The following is a 20,911-nucleotide window of genomic DNA, read 5'->3' on the forward strand; positions in this document are numbered from 1 at the left end:
TACATGTACAGCAAAATCAAAGCACGATAGATGGTCAAAAACTACAAGAAAATTATGTTTCCTGATATTTGTTTGTGATCTTTGTAGGAGCTACTCTAGCAAGAGAGGAAATGGGTGGATATGGTTCTGGAACGCATTTACATAAAGGGAGACTAGGATTAGAGAGTTTTCATTCAAATTGGAATAGCTGAAAAAAAAGTAGCAAGAGCTATACGAGAACATAGGAGATAACAACAGGTTTTATGTACAAGTAACCAAAAAAGTCTTATTTATAATAAATGCCACAACTAACGAAGGAAAAGGGTCTACAAAAAAAGGACCCATATAACAAGAAACATCATAGAATCCAAATCATATTATTGACTCACAAAGGATAATACAAAAAAAAGGGAAGACTCACAAACAAGTTCTGTATGGGCTGCTAGGATGAAAACCTTTGCTGTACATAAAACCATGAAGAAAGTATATGTATGCCACAACAATGTAATGTATATGACATAAAACCTTTGCTAATAATAGGGGTGATTCACAAATGAAAACAAGCGCACAAAATAAGAAAATAGAAGCACACCATGTATACAGAGGAAAGACATAAAAGAGCAGCCTAGCATATATGCAGAATCGGTCCGGAAGTCAGCAATAGAACATCTCTCGTTTCACATTATCCTTTGGTACGGCCATAGACCCACCTTCTGATTCAGGTTTCATATAGAAACGGGCGCGAAATGCCGCTAAATGTGCATAATATGCAGGAGGAACTGCAGAAAGAGGCTAACCTTAAGCATAACAGGAAATTAAAACCTCAGAGATAAGTAGTTGGCTGCAACTCACCAATAGAAACGGATCGTGTGCAGCGAGCATACCTGCAAAATCAGTCACCAAACAAACAAACAGGAAATTCTCAACTCAAAGATATCTTTGATCAAAACAAAGATGCCAATTTGAATTTGATGGTATTACGTGTAGCATAAGTTGTTTGTTAAGGTCTGTAAATTATCTGCAGTGAAGTTGTTCTCATCCCATAGCACATGATAATGAGCTGGACGACTTGTCCCCTAGAGGCAAATGGTTAAGGGAAGTATTAGAATACTTAAAACAGTAAACATCAGCAAGTACAACGGAAATACCACAGATAAAAAATTGAAAATTTTAACACTTGCATTGGCAGGGGAGAAGGGGAATAGAAAAGAAAAATTCCAGAAGGCCAAGCTTTCAATAAAACAACATGAACTTCAACAAATCCGAGGCCACAACATACCTGTATTCCTGCATGGCTACATAAATAGAAATCAAACTCTGTTGGATGACATATTTTGCGGTCCACGACTGTGCCTGCAAAACGATTTTGATTACGGCCATCCTGTTGAATCATGAATGCAACCCACACAAGAACCTAGATACATACATGACAAATAAGCTGACATACTTTGCTATGGGTGAAGTGTATTTGGTACGAAAAAGCAACACTGCCAACAGATGATTGATTGCCCATAAGAGGAAAAGAGGCTACCTGGATAAATGTTTCCACTTTCATCTACAGTTCTCCCTTCTTTGTCCCTGTGATTATGCGGAAAAAGTCGGGTATGGTGACGTTTCTGAACCACTACAAAGGTAACTCTCGGTTGATAGTTTGTGTCCAAAGATGCACAAGCCTTCACAAAGATATGGATTAGCCAAAATCCAAGACACTTACGCTTGGAAAATGTTACAATTGTGTGTACCAATGGATGCTAACCTTTCTGATAGCATCCAGTTCATGCAACAATACTTGATGAAATTGTCCTTCACTTACGCCATCTCTGAAATCAATGTGAAAACATCAGCAATACAAGCATCTAACCTAAATTCAGTATGTCCACACGTAGATATGCAGATCAAACCTGTAAAAAATTATTCGAGCTGGCTTTTCCCGTGTGTTGCGATAGAAGGACAACATAAGGTCCCTGATGCATGAGATACATTAGTACTTTAATTAAAAACTAGATGATCATCTAGTTAACAATGGGCCATTGCTAGAGAACAAAACGCGTGCCTGATCATTCCTCCAACCTGTTGACCCTTAACAGGATCATTCCAGCTCTTGAACAAGCCTTGAATCAGCTCCTCACGGTGTTCTTGTGCACAAACCAAACCTGCATACCTAGTCACCTCTGGCCAGTCTTGTGATGCTACAACCTGAAAGCCGTCTTGGAAAAAAACAGATTTCTACACAGCCAACACAAGCCAGAAAAAAAAGCAAGAAATTAGAAAAGAATTGGAAAGACCTACAGCTGCAATGGAGGGACTAGAGTCCTCTCCAGGGTGTGGATGTGTCACGTCTGCTCCAAAGATAATGGTTGGCTCATCAGTAACAGAAGGTAGGCACCCGTTGAGTGCATCAGCCAACACAGTGTTTCTTCCTCCAGCCTGAAATGGTATGAGCTTTTCAGAATTTGCATGTAATGCATCCCTAACACTCGTGAAAGCACTACTAACAAATGCTTAGCTCTAGCACGGGGTATGAGCTTACGTCCAAAATAAAATGATCATAAAAGGTGAGGTGGAAAACAATGAAGGCAAGTTTACCTTTACATTAATCTTTAGTGCAAGATTTGCTAGATATTGCTGTTTTCTTGCTTTCAAGACGTGCTTCGTCAAGCAGCATTGAGAAAGTAAACCCAGATCTGTTTCACAAATTCGCTTCAACTCCCCTGATATGAAGCCATGCAAAGCACGATAATTAAGGTGATTATCAACACAAGCATGGGGAACAACTTTTCATTGTTAGCAGCCATACCATACAGGGTACCATTGTTGTCTGGCAGAATTGCAACAAGAAGATCAAGCTGTTCTTTTGGGTGGCTTTCTGAAAACTCTTGAAAGACCCATCTCAGCACACCCTCAACCTCATCAGGGGGCGCCGTCTGAATGTTTACTGCTGGTTGCAAATTAAATTTCTGCAAAATAATGTACCCAAAGCTTCTCAATCAAAGGTCTGTTCTTCTCCAGTCATTGTCTTCCATGCCGATTGAAACAGACGTGATCAGAGCCATGTGTAACGAAAAGCTTGAAGTTAAAAAACCATTCACACTTTACCATGCCGGACACTCGGCACATATTCGCCAGATCACGACAAAACTCTTGAGCAACATCTTCTGAGACATATTCAGACAAGTTTATGCAGCTCCAATTCTTAACCTGTCCACCATTGACCATTTTCTGGGAAAAAATATTTAACAAAACACAAGTATATGCTCTTCTCAGTCTTCAAACAAGCTCACATGTAACCAAAGTAAAGAAGAGTCTTAATTAATCACCTTGTCCTTCATATTCCAGTAGCCCTTTTCAGGTTGAAAGTATTTTAACTTGCCCGTATCATTATACTTAAGCTGAAAAGCCACAAAGGCCTTAAAACTAGAATGAGAAGAAAGTATGTCTGTGCAATATCATTTCTCTTTTTTTTTTTCTTTTGAGAAAAGGTGCACGCAAGTGCATGTGCATGTGCCTGTCTGTATGCGTGTTTTCTTTTGCGAGGGTGGGTTGGTTGGGGGCGGGGGAAGGTGGAACCTGAGGTGCCGGTAAAATTCGCGCTTCTACTTCTGAGAGGGTCTGGCTGATCTTCATGCCAAATTCTTTAGCATAATCATCGTTTGCATAATCGTTGTCATCAACAGTCTACATGAATTTCCTCTCTCTCTCTCTCTCTCTCTCTCTCTCTCCCCTGCCCCTGCCCCCCCGCGCCTGCTCGCGCGCTGCACCCCCACGCCTGCTCGCTGCCCTGCCGCCCCCCCTCGCGCTGCCTCTGCAACCCCCCCCCCCCCCCCCCCCCCCCCCCCCCCCCCCCCCCCGCGCTCCGCCTGCAGCCCCGCCCCTGCTCACGCGCCGCTCCCCGACGCGCTGCCCTCTGCTCTTCTACGCGTAGGATGTCCAGCAGCGTAGGATGTCCCCCCTCCTTCTACGCGTAGGAAGTCTAATTTTTTTTATTTATTTTTTTTCAATCCTCCCCCCCCCCCCCCCGCCCCCCCCGCATGCGCGTGGACCATTCTCTCTCTCTCTCTCTCTCTCTCTCTCTCTCTCTCTCTCTCTCTCTCTCTCTCTCTCTCTCTCTCTATCGCTGCCCCTCCCTTGCCATACCGCCTCACGCTCCCCCACTCGCCTAGCTACCGCGCCCGCTGCTAGTGTGGGTGCACACGTACGTTTAGTGACTCCTTTGCGGACGGCGATCAAGCATGAGGAAGCTGAACGATAAAGCCGACCCCCTAGAGGATGCCATTCAAAAGTGCAAAGAGGAAATGACGGAGATCATTACCAAGATGAACCGCAATCTCTTGGGCACAATAAACATGCTCGAAGGACGCGTGCTGATCCAAGAGAGCAAGATAAGTACGCTGAAAGACCGAGTCACGACTCAAGAGGAAGAGATTGCGTCACTCAAGAAAGATCTTGTCGAAGCACGATCAAGAAACACACTGGAAGAGCGCGAACTGCAACCCTCAGTAATCAAAGAAATCAACACGATCAAGAAGCAAGTATGGGCCATCAAAGAGGGAGAAGAGCAACACAAAGAAATGACGACTTCTTGGGTGGATGTTCTTACCAAAACTCAACAGAAGGCGGATGAAGCCGAGAAATGGATCAAGGTGGCCAAGAAAGGAAAAGGCAAGGAGATAACGCCCACGTCCACACCCACTATCATCAATCAGACACTAGAGGAGGAGCAAAGAAGACGGGTACGCGCTTCACATGTGAGAATTTGTGGTCTTAAAGACAAAGGCAATGTGGACGAAGAAGTAAAAGAACTCACAGCCTTGATGGGAGCCGACGCACAAGGGCATGGAGAGTGGGCAACATAAAGAAAAATGGAAGCAGTGGAGAAACCTCAAAAGAAAGAGCACTCATCCTCCGTTTTCCCTCCATGGAAGCGAAGAAGTCCTTGAAGAAAAGACCAACTCTTAAAGAGACTGGCATCTTTCTCGGGGATGATCTCACCCTCTCGCAGATCGCTCATATGCAAGAAGTAATGCCGGAGATTAGAGAGGCAAGGAGAAAAGGCAAGATTGCCTTTTACCGGGATGGAAAAGTGGTAATACTAGAGCGACGCTCCACATGAAGGTGCGAGACTTATGGGACCACACTCAAAGTGGCTACCTGGAACTGTAATGGATCTATGCGTCTTTATGTGGGTGCTTTTGAGGATAGCTTGACTGGAAGAGACATCATCTTTTACTCTGAGACACACCAGGCCGCTGGGCAATCCATGCCTCACATTAGTGGATACAGGTGGGAGACAGCTTACAAATAGGACACGCTCAGAGCACAGAGGGCGGGGCTCGGGGGGAGTGGCAATGTTATTTAGAGAGGATCTGCAGCCACTGATACATATAGCCCACAGGGATGAGCAAGCTAGATACATGTGGGTGAGATTGAAAGCAGAGACGGGCAAATATCTCTACCTAGCTATTTGCTACTTTCCCCCGAGTACATCAATTTATGCATCACCCAGAGGACAGTCCCCTTTCTCTATTTTGGATGATGACATATGGGAGTTCTCTAGGGATGGTGACATTATCATCCTAGGGGACTTCAAAGATTGGCGCCCCTTCCAGTATTTCTTTATTATTGCTTTGCAAAGGTAAAACTCCTTGAGAGTCCACTTCTCCAAGACTCTACATCCAAATGCTCTCCGAAGAATGGCTCTTATAAAGAGTACAGGGAATGCCCAAAAGCAGAGCCCTAAAAGCACTACATCCAAAAGCGCTTCCCCCAAAAGCATGGCGTAAATCTGTCATCTCAACAGCCAGCACAAATCACAGAAATCCGTACAGCTTTGCCACGTGGCTGCCCAATGCAATTTACGGAAATCTGCTCCAGGACAAAGAAGTGGAGTGGCTCCCCCCTTGTGCAGCTCTATGAGAACTCTGTGATGAACTATTAGCTCGTTCCCTTGGTTCTTTCTTAAGACGTTGGTTCTTTCTTTCTTGCTGTCTTGGCTCCCCTATACTGGCACATCAATTTAAATCTTCAACAGTCTCTAATGAACTATCAGCTGATTCCCTTGGTTCTTTGGAATTCTATGATAAAAGACATGTCCCTGTTCACCACAGCCATAACACTTGTCCTCTTTGAATTACTCAACACGCTACTCTTCTATCAAGTTGGGTCCTGTGAATTTCTTCTTCGGATTTCGCTTTCCTTTGGAAGACTTTTGCCTTGTAGAGGTGGATAGTAGCTTGTCCGTAGGATAGGTCAATGAGCCAGCATGCATACCAAAACCATCCTTGACATGTCCCGTAAGCCTCTAAATGGATTCTGGCTTTTGTTTCAAGCAATACCGTTGAAACTCTTTTGGTAGTCCGCAATAAAAGCGCTCAATCTGGGTGATCCTCTAAAACAAGCACATTGGCAAAAAAGTATCCCAATATCTCTACCAATAGTGAACCAAAGTGTCATTCTCAAATGATGCCAAGCTATGATGACATCTTCTTCATATTCTTCCATTAACCAAGCCGAAGAGAAAATTCTCTTGAATTTTATTCCTTTCTTAGGTGCTTTTCTATGCAGTAGCAGAGTAGACCACCATGTCTAGGCATTACCTTTCAGATAAGACGCGCCCTCCATACCTTGGAGGCTTCCGAGAAGCGTCCTCCCGAAAAGAGATGTCAAATTGTTGTATGAATGCAAGGGCTCGATGGGTGTGTATCAAACTTAATTGCTTGACCCTCATCCTTGAACTCCTTTATCTTCTTTCTCTATTTCTCATTTTCTGAACTGTCAAAAGAGGATGAGTTATCCTCCTCTGAATTGCTATATTGCTTTCTATGCTTTCTAGACTTTTTCTTGGATCTGCTTTTCTTGCTTTTTCTTCACTTCTACCTTTTCTTCACTTCTGCTTTTTCTCATCCTCACTCCAACTAGAGAAAGACGAAATGCCAGACCTCTCTAGAGAGTCGAGACTTGATCAATCTTTTCATGCACAAGTCAACGTCGAGATAAATTTGCCAAAATCTCCCGACTCCTCGGAAAAAGGCTTACTCCCATTAGAATCTCTGTTGGCTACCTCTGTTCCCCCACTAGGATTTGGCTTTTCTTATGTCCCCGTATCTAGTTTCACTGTACCTTGATTACGTAAGCCTGCAAAAGAGACAGAGACCATAAACTGTCTTAGCAGACACTGACTGTTAGTACCGACACACTAGGCACAACACATCTAGCATAGGTACTAATCGACAGTCACATCACCGGACATCACTTGACATGTAAGGTGCAGTGGATGTGAATGTTGAACTTAACTCAAGATGAGTGCTCCAAACTGTGCTCAAGGGTTCCTTTTACTTACGGAAGGAAGAGCCTTCCGTTCCTTTAGTAAGAGAGTGCAAATGATTACAAACAAAGTGGTAAACACTGTGAATGAAGGTGCTGAGACTGAAAGATAAAGAGAGAAGAATACGACACCAAAATGTTGTCAAACCCTTCTCCGAAGGCCCCACTCTCTATGGCGAGAGAGGTCTACTATTGATTGCACAAATCTCTACAATGGACTTGCGCTCCTCGAGGTTCCACTTACTTTGCATCCACATGCTCTCCTAAGAATGGCCCAAGGGGCTCTTATAAATAGTAAAAAGGGATGCCCATAAGCAGAGCCCTTAAAAGCACTACATCGAAAAGCTCTTGCACCCAATAGCACGGCGTAAATCTTCCAACTTGGTAGCCAGCGCAATTCACGGAAATCCGTACAACATTGCCAAGTGGCTTCCCAACGCAATTTACGAAAATTTGCTCTAGCCCCTACGCTTTTGGATTTTAGGATTTAGGCCCCCTCGGTCAGTGCTCCATAAGTTAGTAGGGTTAAAGTTTTTAAACTCTTACCTCCCTTAACCCTTCAACCACATTTTCTCTAGTCCATAAGTACTTTTGGGTTAGAGTTCCTTGTCCTTTAGGCCAATTCCTTAGGTTGGACATGCCACGTCACAAACTTGCGACAAACTGTCTAATATTTAGTAGTTGGCCTCAACCATTGTCTGCTCCTATATGGTAGCATGAATAACCTCCCTCATCTAGAAGGAGTCCTCATATAAAACCTACAATCTGAATCTGATCATGGGAGCTCTTTCTCTAAACTAAATAGTGGAGTATGTAAACTCCTATACAGATCTTGATGTTGTATTCAGTGGATCTCCTTCCCCTATGAGAGGGGCTGCATAGGACTAAATAGTGGAGTATGTAAACTCCTGTACAGACCTTGGTGTTGTATTCAGTGCATCTCCTTCCCCTATGAGAGGGGCTGCATAGGCGAGATTGACGAGGGGATATGCAACATTAGGAGGACTAGAGAGGATATATTCATAGGTGAGATCCATGCACTAACTTATGGCTATTTGACACTTTGGTCACTTTTACCATGCTTTATGGAGTACAGATATGGGGGCTAGCTTGTATCATCATAGGAAATCAAGGTGCATATACGATGGATGGTGATCCGTCACAAACTGGTGACGTGGCAGGTTTCCACACACCACACACACACTGACCAGGGCAAGAATGCCACGTGGCAGCAATACAAATCCCCGCAATTTGTGCTGATAGGCTGGTACGGATTTCCGGAGAATGCGGTACAAATTCCGCTAATTTGCTGATGTGGCATTGCGTACGGATTTCCTGAAAATCCGTTGGCTGATTTTAGCAGCTTTTGGGATACTTGCTTTTGAGGTTATAAGCTTTTGAGTTTAAGTGCTTTTGGAGCTCTACTTTTGGGCATCCCTTGTACCTTTAAATAAGTGGGCAAGGCCTCACTTCTCAGAGCATATAGACGCAGAATCTGAGAGTGAGCACCTGCCCGCTCTCTTTGTACTTTGAACACAGATTAATACAAAAAGAAATACCAAAAGGGGCGCCAGTCTTTGGGGCCAATACCTCTTGGCACGGAACTACACCAGGCCGTGTCGACCTAATTGTGAATTGTGAATTGTTTTGAAGTGAATCTCTGTTGTGTCGCAGTAGAATCTTGACTTGGGGTTACAGTGGTATCAGAGCGGGCAATCGCATCTAGATCCAGTCGGGACCTCAGAGATGCCCGATTAACTAATCCATATTGCAATCATGTCTATAGAGATTTATGAGACCGAAATGTGATTTGTCACGTGATGTCCTCTGATGTCATGTGATGTTCGATGATGTAACTCTCAATTGGTACATGTGCTAGATGTGTTGTTCCTAGTGCGTCGGTACGAACGGTCGTGTCTGCTAAGACAGTTTATGGCCTCTGTCTGTTTTGTAGGTGTCATCGAGGGCAATTACAATTCTTTCAAGAGGGGAGTATGTCACAAACTGGTGACGTGGCAAGCTTCTAGACACACACCCACACTGACCAAGGCAGGAATGCCACGTGGCACCAGTACGGATCCCCACAATATGCACCGACAAGCTGGTACAGATTTCCAAAAAATGCGGCACAAATTCCACTAATTTGCTGACGTGGCATTGAGTACGGATTTCCTGAAAATCCACTGGCTGATTTTAGCAGCTTTTGGGATAGTTTAAGTGCTTTTGGGGCTCTACTTTTGGGCATCCCTTGTGCCTTTAAATAAGTGGGCAGGGCCTCACTTCTCAGAGCATCTGGATGCAGAGTCTGAGAGTGAGCACTTGCACACTCTCTTTGTACCTTGAACACAGATTAATACAAAAAGAAATATCGAAAGGGGCGCCAGTCTTTGGGGCCAATACCTCTTGGCACGGAACTACACCGGGCTGTGTCGACCTAATTGTGAACTGTTTTGAAGTGAATCTCTGTTGTGTCGCGGTAGAATCTTGACTTGGGGTGTCCAAGTTTGTTACAGCACCCTTTTCGGTATTCGCTAGATACACCATCCCTAACCCTCAAAAATTCAAGACTAACATGTACCAAACTGATGACGTGGCAGTTTTCGAAAATTGCACTGACATGATGACGTGGCAGGCTATACGGATTTCCGTAAATTACGCTGGCAGCTTTTGGCATTGCTTTTCATAGGCCAAGGGCCTTTAATTATGTGCTAAGGGCTCATTCTCTGGCATGCTTCTTGGAGAAGGTGCAGAGTCTGGAGTACCGGCTTATATTGGGTTGATGCAATATAAAGAAATACCAAAAGGGGCACCAAGGTTTGGGGCCAATACTCTTTGGGGTGGAATTCCGCCACTTCATGTCACGTGTCGTCTCTCTCTCTCAGTTCTGTTTTTATTGAAGTGCTAAAAGTCTGTTCAGTCTGTTCTTTTCTATGGGCATGTGGTGCCCGTCCTGTGACAAACAAGATTATCAGACATGGTCTCATTCAGTTGGATACTCTGAGGATTTGGTTGTCTTCATCACGTGTGTTGGGAACGAAGATGGCTTTTTATCGAGACTATCTTTTGATGGGTTTATCTCATGTCCTAGGTATATGGACGCCCACCCATCTCATGGCATTAGATTCATTATTGGTTAGCTACGCACCTCATCTCACATCATGGATACTATGACCAAAGGTGGCTGGGTCTGTTCTTGCTGGAGATCTGTAGACTCAGAGAAACTACCCTCAAGAGCAGAGGACCTACACATAGAGGATCCATAAAGAGGCAGATCTCTACTTTTTACACGGGGACTAATCGGGATGGCCCATCAAAAGTTACCCAATCACATCCTCATTTAGACATCCTTCTTGATCGAGCCATCCAGCTTGGCCACTCACAACGCCCAAGGGTGCAAGGCTACGGAGCATAATAGAGCAACATTGTGCCCCCCTTCCCCTCTGAAAGCTGACTATGGAGGACATAAGAGGCCATACTGCAGAGACCCATGAGAGAGTTCATGGGATTGTCATACCTACCCACCCTAGATATCCTCATTTATTTTATTTTTATGTTCCCCAGACATTGTACTAGAGTCACACATGGACCTTTTTGTCACATAGGTCATTTTGGCCTATGAGACCATCTCTCTCTCTCTCTCTCTCTCTCTCTCTCTCTCTCTCTCTCTCTCTCTCTCTCTCTCTCTCTCTCTGTTTGGCCTGACAAGGTGTGCAGTACAAGCTGCGTTTCTGGCTCGGACTTCAACAAATACAAAGTTCTCTACCGACCTGTCGACTTCAGCGCTGCCGAACTGGCGACTGCCACACTGCCGACCTGCCAACCTGTTGACTTCAACGCTGCGACAGTAGATCTGGTGCCTCGCATTGCAACGGAATATTTGAGTAGTGGTTCTGGATCTGGTTCACACTGCCGAGACCTGCCGATCTGTTTGACTTCAAGAAGTACAAATTGGCTTTGGTTCCTGCGAGTCTGCGACGACAGAGCATTAATGAGCATTTGCATTTGGCATTGCATTTGATTTGGCTCTGGTTACATGTGACAGTGAGCATTGCATTTGATTTGCATTCGATTTGGCTCTGGTTACCTGCTACAGTGAGCCATGAGACAGTGAGCATTAGAGCATTTTGATCTGGGGCTTTTGGAGAGTATGTTCTCACCAAAGCCACCTCCAACAAGTGGAAAGATGGCGACCACCCCAAAAGCACCGGGGAGAGCACGGGCCAGCTTTGCCTCTGTCCTAGCAGCCCCGAGCAAAATAGATCGCATCGAACAACTTCAAGCCGCCCTCGACATAGTCATGGAAGAAAACCGCGACCTCAAAGCGCGCCTTAGCAAGCTCGAGGCGCGATTTGACTCCATGGTCGGCCTCACCACAGACAAAGTGAAGGAAGTCGAAGAAAAAGTCACTCAAGTTCACACGATCGCACTCGCCAAAGTGGAAACTTGTGTAAAGACAGAACTGCGCGAACGTCAGCTTCAAGAAGAGAATGCCCTCAAGCTTCGCATTGGAGGGCTGCCCCAAGCATGGGACAAGTGCAATCAAGACTTCTGCAAATTGATTGACATCCTCAACGAAACTCTTAAACCGGTCCATGTTGACTACGATGCGGTAGAATGTATCGTCAACAAGTTCAACACCAAGCGCACACCTAGTGGACATGCCATTCTTGAGTTCAAAGACAAAGAGGAACGGCTCCGACTACTCCAGCAATCGCGTCTCCTTAGAGACACCGGGTTTTGGATCGCTAAAGAACTCACCCCGACACAAATCAAGCACAAAGGTGAAGAGCTAAAAAAAGTGCGTGAAGCACGAGCCAACGGCAAGTGGGCCGTATATCGTGGAGGGAAGGCCATCATCCAGGAGTTTCGAACTCCTAAACCGGCCCCTGCCCCATAGGACCTTCTTAGGCTTTGTTTTTCTTTTGATGGACCCTCAGTCCCTAACTGATATGTATCGATTGCCCTCACTTAGAAAAAGCGGTTGTAATGTTTTGTTTCTGGTCCCATGGGTCATATCTGACCTCCGAGGACGATAATTCAATCTATCTATCTATCTATCTATCTCTCTCTCTCTCTCTCTCTCTCTCTCTCTCTCTCTCTCAAAAACAAACAACCAACTTGGAAACCTCAAGTATTCTCCTTTCTCGTTCTAAAGGACGCTGACATGTAGCTTTTAATAATTCACTTATTTGCTTCTCATTCAAGCGCCTTGAGTACCGCTGCCCTTCAAGAATCTGACAAACCTGGTATTAAAGCAGTCATTATCAATTATTTGGCCTCAGTTGAATTGAAGTATGTCCACACAACCAAACACACTAGAAACTTGCCTCCATTGGTAAATAACCGGGTTGGTTTCGGTTTCCAACTTGAAGACATGGCAAGGCCATATATTTAATTACATACTTGTGACGTTCTTTAAAATACTCTACGACTGACTTCTTTGTCCCTTGATCGTCAATAAACCTGTTTTAAGGGGTAGATTTGTATAAGTAACAATGCTTACTGCCGTAAACAATCAGCAAGTTTGTTCTCTACAGATGCTTGACTTATGCTGTTGGACCCCTAATGTCAAATGCTGGTTATGGCGAACTACAATGTTCGAAATCAATGTCAGTGGAACTTACGTTAGCTCTTTTGTGGGTTGTAAAGTTAAATCTGCAACGCTATATTTTCGGCGCATGTCTCCACGATGAGTGACCTTAATTTTAACACCCCCCAAAGCCTTTCTTACCTGCACATTCATGTCAAATATTTATGATAAAAAAAAATCATATCAAAAAATCTCTTTGTTCTTTTCTTTCAGAATAGTCTTTTTCTATTGTGTTATGTAAGAACATATGACTGTACAAGACTGCTTTATGTCTTATCTGAAATATGCAAAAATCTAGTCTAAAATTTGTAAGCCTGACAAAGCATGTTTTTAAGGGAAATACAAACTCTATATGCTACCTTCATTCGATCAGCATTCATTAAAGGTCTAGACATGTCCCGTGTCACATCCTTTCCCAGTAGCTTATTCACAAACTCTAGCACTGGCAAGGGCTCAATAAAGGCAGTAGCAGACATGTCTGTTTGCAGCAAGGTAAAATTATGTCAGCATTCACACCCACAAAGACCACAGGATAGAAAAAAGTATCACCAGCAATACCAATGTTCAAAGAAAGACCCATTTGAGTTGGCCTCATGCTCTGATAAAATCCTTCCCAGCTCTCAAGACCACCTCCAAGAGAATGTCTCCTCCTTGATGAATAAAAGGATCTACCCACAGGACGAAACCTAAAATGTAGAAATTGCACGCGAATCAACCCACTAGAACATATCAGAAAAGTCAAACTGCCAACCACTAATTTAAATGCATTAGCAAACCTTTCAGTTGGAAGCTCACGCAAAACGATGTCCAAAACTTGTAGCGCATCTTGTGGGGCATCCGGTTGCCTCCCACTCAAAAATTCACCCAGATGATGTAAATCAGCTTTAGCAATAAACCTGATTGCCACTTTGAACTGTCTCTCCCTCCTGCTGGGATAAAACTATTAGTCTACCTATCTGTAGAGGCGCAAAATCTTTTGTATATCCAACCATGAATCATGCCGACAGACCTACTCTTGCTTACAACATCAATAACAAACTACAAGAGATAAAACTTACCTTCGTGCTCCATTTTCTTCATCCTTATCCATTAGCTTGATGCTGAACTCTCTGCTCTGAAAAGGAAGAGAACCTGCAGTATAAAGACCCTTTCGACCATCATACACAGGTAGTCTGTTGCCTAAGTCAGATTGTCGATGCAGATTCACGAGCTGCTTTATTACAGCCCTATTTACACCTCGGCACGATGTTTCCGGTATAATGGAAACCTGATGAAAAGAAGCATGTATATGCAAACTTATAGACAGCATAACAAATAGACCCATTTCTGCAAAAGCGATTTGCTAGTGTTAAAACATAAAGGCAAGTCAAAGAATTCGCACATCGTAATGGTGGAGATCTGCATCCGGTAGCTCAGCGAGAAAATGGTTTGCTTTAACAATACATGACCTTCCTACTTTTCCAAAGCCTGGGCGCTCAGGATATCGCAACTTCTTGCTGGAAGTCGGCACAGGCACCGCAGAGCTCGATGCAGATAAGCTAGGCTCTTGAATATCAACCCTCTGAAGTTGCTCTGTCACATCTGTTAACCCTGTCGCTGATTGTGTAGTGGTGACTGGGGTGGGTGGCTGTGGCTGCCCCCGGCCCTCTTGAGTAGTCCGTTCAGGCTGCTGAGAAGAACAAGACGCTTGGGTGGATGCTTCGGCACCTTCCTTGGGTGTTTTTCGCTTTCGAGGCATCGTCTATCGTCTTGTGTAGGATACTGATTACGCAGTTTCGGCTGGAGATATTGTGCAAGAGTTGTTTTCTTCAGCTGCATGCAAGAGGGGATGCAGCAAAAGCAGCGAAGCCAACTAGAGACTCGCGGGATCTCTCTCTCTCTCTCTCTCTCTCTCTCTCTCTCTCCACACACACACACACACACACACACACCTCTGTGATCGAGAGTCGAGAGCTCACGCGTCTACTCACGAGCTTTGCACACAGTCTCGACTTGGTGGGTGTGGCTGTTGTAGATGCGAGCGAGAGAGAAGAAGATTCTTACTTCCACTTCACGCTTGTTTTGGAAGTAAGAATCTATTTAGTCACCCTCACGCTCGAAAGCCAGAATTTTTTTTGTGTTTGCGAAATCCACAACAATAAACTAAATAAACAAGTGATAAAATCACAAGGCCTGCCCTTCATAAATGAAGATCATAATTTAAGCAATGAAACAACTTTAAACGTGCTGGTGAAGTCTTTAATTTTACAATGAAAGATAAAGATTTATTCCATAGTACACTTGTCCCATTTCTTCAACCTTTCGTAATGATGAGAGAGAGAGAGGGGGGGGGGGGGGGGGGGGGGGGGGGGGGGGGGGGAGGGGGGGGTTTTACTAAGGACAAAAGGAAGGCAAGGGACAGGTGCCACAATTGAGCAAGGTTGCAAGTAAATCAATGGAGTCCGTTGCATCCTATTTACTATTCAAGGAGGATGTGCAACCCATCCACAATTCAAGAATGCCATGGACTACGCTTGCAACCCGAGGTAGTATGGGGCAATGAAATGCGTCCTTGCTGTGTGGATCCGCCGTGGTGGGGATAAGATAGTGTGCACACGACGGTGTTCAAGGTGGAAGGCCTTACAAGAGTGGCTCCACCATGGGAAACTAATCTTCACCTTTTCCACCTAATGACACATGCTAAATGACCATTAGCAAAGAGGCACACTCCTTTCACACTACAAATGTGTGCTTGTCAAATTGAGAGAGAAAATGGTTCAAAAAACCCTCATCCATCCCTTTGCACCCTTGATTCCATCATCATTCGTGGCATACTAGTGTGACGAGAACACGGTTACTTGCTATGAGCATTATGTTGTCAAAACCAAATGCAACAATAGTATAGTTTAGAACTTATTAGAAGATTTCATAAGGACCATTCATGACATTTTTCACCTTTGCTCACAATGCTTTAAAAGAGACAAATTGTAGGGCATCGTAGAAATAATTACCAATTATAGGTACAGAGAATATGCCATCGTTGGCGAGGTCGAGAAAGAAAGACTCCATGTAAAGTAAGCTGATGTTTGAGAGAGAGAGAGAGAGAGGAGAGAGAGAGAGAGAGAGAGAGTCCCAATTGTATTGATCATGGGTTATTCTATTATATACCATTGGTTGCCCTCAAACCAAACAAAGCTTATGATTAAGAGTTTTGGTGGTAGAGAGAGAGAGAGAGAGAGAGAGAGAGAGAGTCCCAATTGTATTGATCATGGGTTATTCTATTATATACCATTGGTTGCCCTCAAACCAAGCAAAGCTTATGATTAAGAGTTTTGGTGGTGTAGAGAGAGAGAGAGAGAGAGAGAGAGAAAGAGAGAGATCAGTTCAAAAGAGAGAGATCAGTTCAAGAAGGTAGCATTGAGTATTTCTACAAATGGTCACCCTAAAAACATATAGAGAGCTTTAAAAAATGGAAAGAGCGCATCGATTACAACTTATCAACTTATGGTTGCACCAAACATGCAAATGAAACAAATTGCAATTTTTTGTTTTCTTGTGTGCATATTAGTGAGCCTTATGCTTTGTTATTAATTTAACCCCAAGTTATCATTCCTCGATAAGTTCGTGCATCTCAATTTCAATTGCAAGTGTGAACTGGGTGCAAAACCAACTTCTTACCACTCTTACAAATACATCACTATATCCTCCTCCTCATACTCTCGTTATTACTACACACACACACACACACACACACACACACACCACTTACTTAGACTCATACAAACCACACACACAAACACAAAAACACACAGCTCATTCGGCCATTGACTGGATAGCCTTAACATTGTCACTACCGTCATACCACTACTCTGTGGTGGTTGTTGGTGTTGTTGCTGCCTCTACTTTGTGTTCATTCATTGCACTATGGTGCTATTTCTACTTCTACTTTGTGCCGATTCACTGCACGAGGGTTCAAGCGCACACCCTCGCCCTTTGCCTCCATCCCCTCAATCTTTAAACTTCTCCTCTTTCCAGTTACTCTGCCTAGTTCTAACATCTGCCTAGTTCTAACATCTTGATCTTTCATCTCTCATTAATGCAAGGCCACAACCATTTTATGTAACTCACAAAGACTAATTCCCAATAACCCATTTCAGTGTCTTTTGTGGGTTTTTCAATTTTACCATAAACACAGATCTCTCTCTCTCTCTCTCTCTCTCTCTCTCTCTCTCTCTCTCTCTCTCTCTCACACACACACACACACACACACACACACACACACATTGGGTGACCTTGCCCAAGACAGCCCATTTGGCCCTCCCTAGCCACCAGAAAGAGCTTTCTAAGCTTGCCTTCACCCTCTTCAAGATCAAAATTCAATGCAAGTGTATTGGTAACCCTTCACACACATTGGGTGACCTTGCCCAAGAAAGCCCATTTGGCCCTCCCTAGCCACCAAAAAGAGCTTTCTTAGCTTGCCTTCACCCTCTTCAAGATCAAAATTCAATGCAAGTGTATTGGTAACCCTCTTGTAGACCTATGCACTCAATCTCAAGAGAATGTGTGAACAAAGATCAAGAGGCCCGTAATTTTGCACAACCATTTGGAGCATGATGAGATGGTTCCAGTCATTGACATGGTAGAGCTAGAGAGCTGCACACAAACAATGGGCATAAGTGATGGCATGGCAGAGGTCGCGAGCTGCATACATGCAACGTAAAAATAGTGCACAGGATCGTAGAGGTTGTGAGCTGCATACATGAGAAGGGTCCTAAACACAAAAAATACGCACACTTTCAAAAAACAAGGGATGTTATGCCTCGTCCACAGGGATGATGACCCTTCTTGGAAGTTGTGAACTATTGCAAAAGCAAAAAAAAATCGATCAGCCATATTCTCTAGCAATATGGTGCACACGCTCTACACAAACGCCATAGCAATGTGTGCAAAAACCACAACACACACACACACACACACACACACACACAGATGCTAACCATGAGAAACCTGCCTTCGCCTTAATCGCTTAGACCATGCAACCGCACTATGCATGCACCCCACCATCCAAACATGCAAAAGCATTATCTAACATCAAGCTCAAACGTTGCAAAAGGAAGTAGCTTCCCTCCTCTCTCATCGTCGAACATCCCAACTGTCCCTTACATGCATGCTACCATCACAAAACTAGCCTAATTGTTCAACAAGAATAGCACGAAACAACAATTCATTAAGAACAAGCCTTGCATGTAGCATAGCCATTGTTAAACAAGCGTAAAAAGAACCGTAGCAAGAAACATTAATTGTCTACGGGTTGTAATCAGAGAACAAGGAAAATTGTTTTGTTGTTTACTTTAGCATGGGTACCGCAATAAACAAACCTCACAGTTCCCTACATGACACCTAATCCAAGTCTTTCCACTAACTCTAAGCTAAAGATACATTTACCTATAACTCCCTCTGTGTGGCTATGCAGAAGAGAGGTTGGTGGGTATGCAAAACTCTTAGAGAGTGACCCCACACACACAACAATTGCAATGAAAAATCCCCATGCACATAGAGCTCTGTCTCTCTCTCCCACACACAGTGAAAGTCAAGACAACATGATCTTGAAATTTTAAAAAGGGAAAAATCAATGATGTAAATATCCGTTCCCGATTCAATGTAGATGTGAAAATATTGGATTGTCTCAGTAATGAGAATCTTCCATTTCATTTCAAAAAAATACACATTTTTAATTAGACAAACTCAACAGCCCCAACTCCGGAGGCCCTCCATTTCCACTTATAACTTCCTTATGAATGCTAATTACAACACCCACCAATCAAATTTTTTTCCTTGGTCAATGAGCATTCACTTCCTATTTCAAAACTCGAGACACTTTTAAAGTCCATCATTAGATTCACACACTAACCATCTAAGTGAGTGTCCAATATCTTATTTCAACCAATCAATATATTTGGCAAAAAGAGAAAGCATCTCTATAGCCTTTGCCCTTTGGCTCAATGTTCATTTTATTTGAAACGAAACCTTTTCATTGGGCAATGGGTGACTTTAAGCCTTGTTGGCACCCATGACTTTCTTTCACCCATGACTTTCTTTTGGGGTTGATGTGTCTCCTTTTTCACACCCATTTTTGTTACACATGAATAAATGGAATTGTAACTTTCGGCTCCGATCATCAAAAAAGTTGAGATCAAAGTTTTCGGAAAGCTCTCAACAAAGCGAATCAAATGAGCTACTGACTGGTTATAATTGAGCTCGCAGATCGGAGATCTAGGCTCCCTCTCTCCAATGACCATAGATGTTGTGCCTCTCATCAATTGTGGATGCAGGTGTTTTTGAGGTGGGGGAGATGCAGTACAGGTCTTTGAGAGGTCCGAGTAAGTGAGGGAAATTAAATAAACAAGTGTGTGTGTGTGTGAATGCGCGCACGCGAGAGAGAGAGAGAGAGAGAGAGAGAGAGAGAGAGAGAGGTTTCACTTGCAAGAAAGGGTGCCTCTTTACATATACTAGTACAGTCGATGGATTTCAATCGCCTCTCTCTCTTTCTTCGTGCAGTTATCTCTCTCTCTCTCTCTCTCTCTCTCTCTCTCTCTCTTTGTGCGTCGTTGTGTGGCTGGAGGCTGTAGGAAACACTGGCTGCTTGAAGAAGCTCTCGCCACATGTGGGGGGGGGGGGGGGGGGGGGGGGGGGGGGGGGGGGGGGGGGGGGGGTGGGGGGAGAAACATTGAATTGAGGGTAGGGAGCTTTATCTTCCTATCTATGCTCTCTCTCTCTCTCTCTCTCTCTCTCTCTCTCTCTCTCTCTCTCTCTCTCTATCTATCTCTAGCCCATCTACGGACGTGCAACATGAGCTCATCTTGGGTCTCTTTTGATTAGTTGTTGTGGGGAACTCTGTCCATTGATCACAGACGATGGGCAGCAAGTTCTCTCTATAGGCCCTTGCTCTATGCAGTTCTTTGTCTTTGCACACAATCATATCTTCTCTCTCTCTCTCTCTCTCTCTCTCTCTCTCTCTCTCTCTCTCTCTCTCTAGTGCAGCCATTTTTGACCTAGTAGATAGCAGTTCACTCTTTTGGTCATAACTTCTTCATCCGAACTCTGATTTGGGTGATCTATAACCTCAATCAAAGAGCACGACACCCTCTACGCATTTTTGTTACGGAAGGCATTTTTGTAGCAGCATTTTTGAAGTGAACAGATTCAGGGAAGTTGATTTTCATCTGTTATTTTACATACAATGTCTTTCGAGACTCTCAAGGGTTCTTCTTTTCAACAAGGTCCATAACCATTGTAGAAAATGATCCAAAATCTCCTAAGTGTGGAGATAGCAACACAACCACTTAACCAATGACATCAAAAACCATGATCATGGCATACTTGGTATCATTGCAAGAGATTGTAAACAAACAAGGTGAAGTCTTACGGGTTCTTGTGGTTGAGAATGAAAATCTCAAGAGTACACTTGAGATGCAAACAACATGTTTGATGCAACTTGAACAGGAAGTTAAGGAACGTAAATGCTCTCTTGTGGATTTGAATGATTTGAAGCAGCACATGAGCAAAGTAGAGCATGACCATGTATTGAACGAGGAGATACTTGACACCATGAGTCGGGATGTATGCGACATGAAAAATGTATGCACAAAAAAGTTTTGGGTTGATGTATGTGGTAGCAATGTCATTCCTAATTCCTCCCTCATGCAAGCTATGGCTCAAACAAAGAATGTTGAAAATATGGATGTAGAGGAGTTAAGGGAACGGGAGCGATGCTCCAAGAACATTGTTATTCGTGAAATTTTTGAAGAGAAGTTAGAAACACCTCCTTCTCTTACGATCTTCTTCCACTACAAGAGGTTGTGTGCTCTTGTGACGCTGTTAGCGACGGAAATACATTGGGTTTTTATAACCCCCGGCGTCGCTAAAACCGTCGCTACGAGCGTCGCTACGAGAGCGTCGCTATATGCGTCGCTATATAGCGACGCATATAGCGACGTTTACACAGAAGACTATAGCGACGCTCATAGCGACGCTACAGAGCCA

The 20,911-nt window shown here is 43.9% G+C and overlaps 1 protein-coding gene across 1 annotated transcript; it reads right to left on the reverse strand.

The window, feature by feature from the left end:
• Window positions 1-342: 342 nt before the first annotated feature.
• Window positions 343-14,931, reverse strand: LOC147465769 (protein argonaute 1A-like). The gene is made up of 21 exons (XM_086521638.1): window positions 14,271-14,931; window positions 13,948-14,156; window positions 13,666-13,815; window positions 13,448-13,575; window positions 13,249-13,367; window positions 12,924-13,030; window positions 12,627-12,762; window positions 12,426-12,542; window positions 3,297-3,368; window positions 3,076-3,198; window positions 2,777-2,936; window positions 2,566-2,690; window positions 2,269-2,406; window positions 2,033-2,175; window positions 1,881-1,943; window positions 1,736-1,799; window positions 1,511-1,652; window positions 1,259-1,332; window positions 961-1,055; window positions 832-863; window positions 343-758 (listed from the first exon to the last, which is right to left on the reverse strand). The coding sequence occupies exons 1-21, from the start codon at window positions 14,625-14,627 to the stop codon at window positions 634-636; spliced, it is 2,679 nt and encodes an 892-aa protein (XP_086377764.1). The 5' UTR covers window positions 14,628-14,931; the 3' UTR covers window positions 343-633.
• Window positions 14,932-20,911: the final 5,980 nt, after the last annotated feature.

The sequence above is a fragment of the Adiantum capillus-veneris genome, chromosome 1 (genome assembly GCF_014529385.1).
Source record: "Adiantum capillus-veneris isolate H3 chromosome 1, ASM1452938v2, whole genome shotgun sequence".
Classification (NCBI taxonomy): domain Eukaryota; kingdom Viridiplantae; phylum Streptophyta; class Polypodiopsida; order Polypodiales; family Pteridaceae; genus Adiantum; species Adiantum capillus-veneris.

Bases quoted from the DNA above. Each gene is read 5' to 3' on its own strand.
- LOC147465769 (XM_086521638.1), bottom strand. From the start codon at position 14,627: ATGCCTCGAAAGCGAAAAACACCCAAGGAAGGTGCCGAAGCATCCACC. The intron at 12,763-12,923 runs GTAAGTTCCACT...CCCTTAAAACAG, and splicing joins CAACCCACAAAAGAGCTAAC to GTTTATTGACGATCAAGGGA. The intron at 2,691-2,776 runs GTATGGCTGCTA...GCTTCATATCAG, and splicing joins CAACAATGGTACCCTGTATG to GGGAGTTGAAGCGAATTTGT.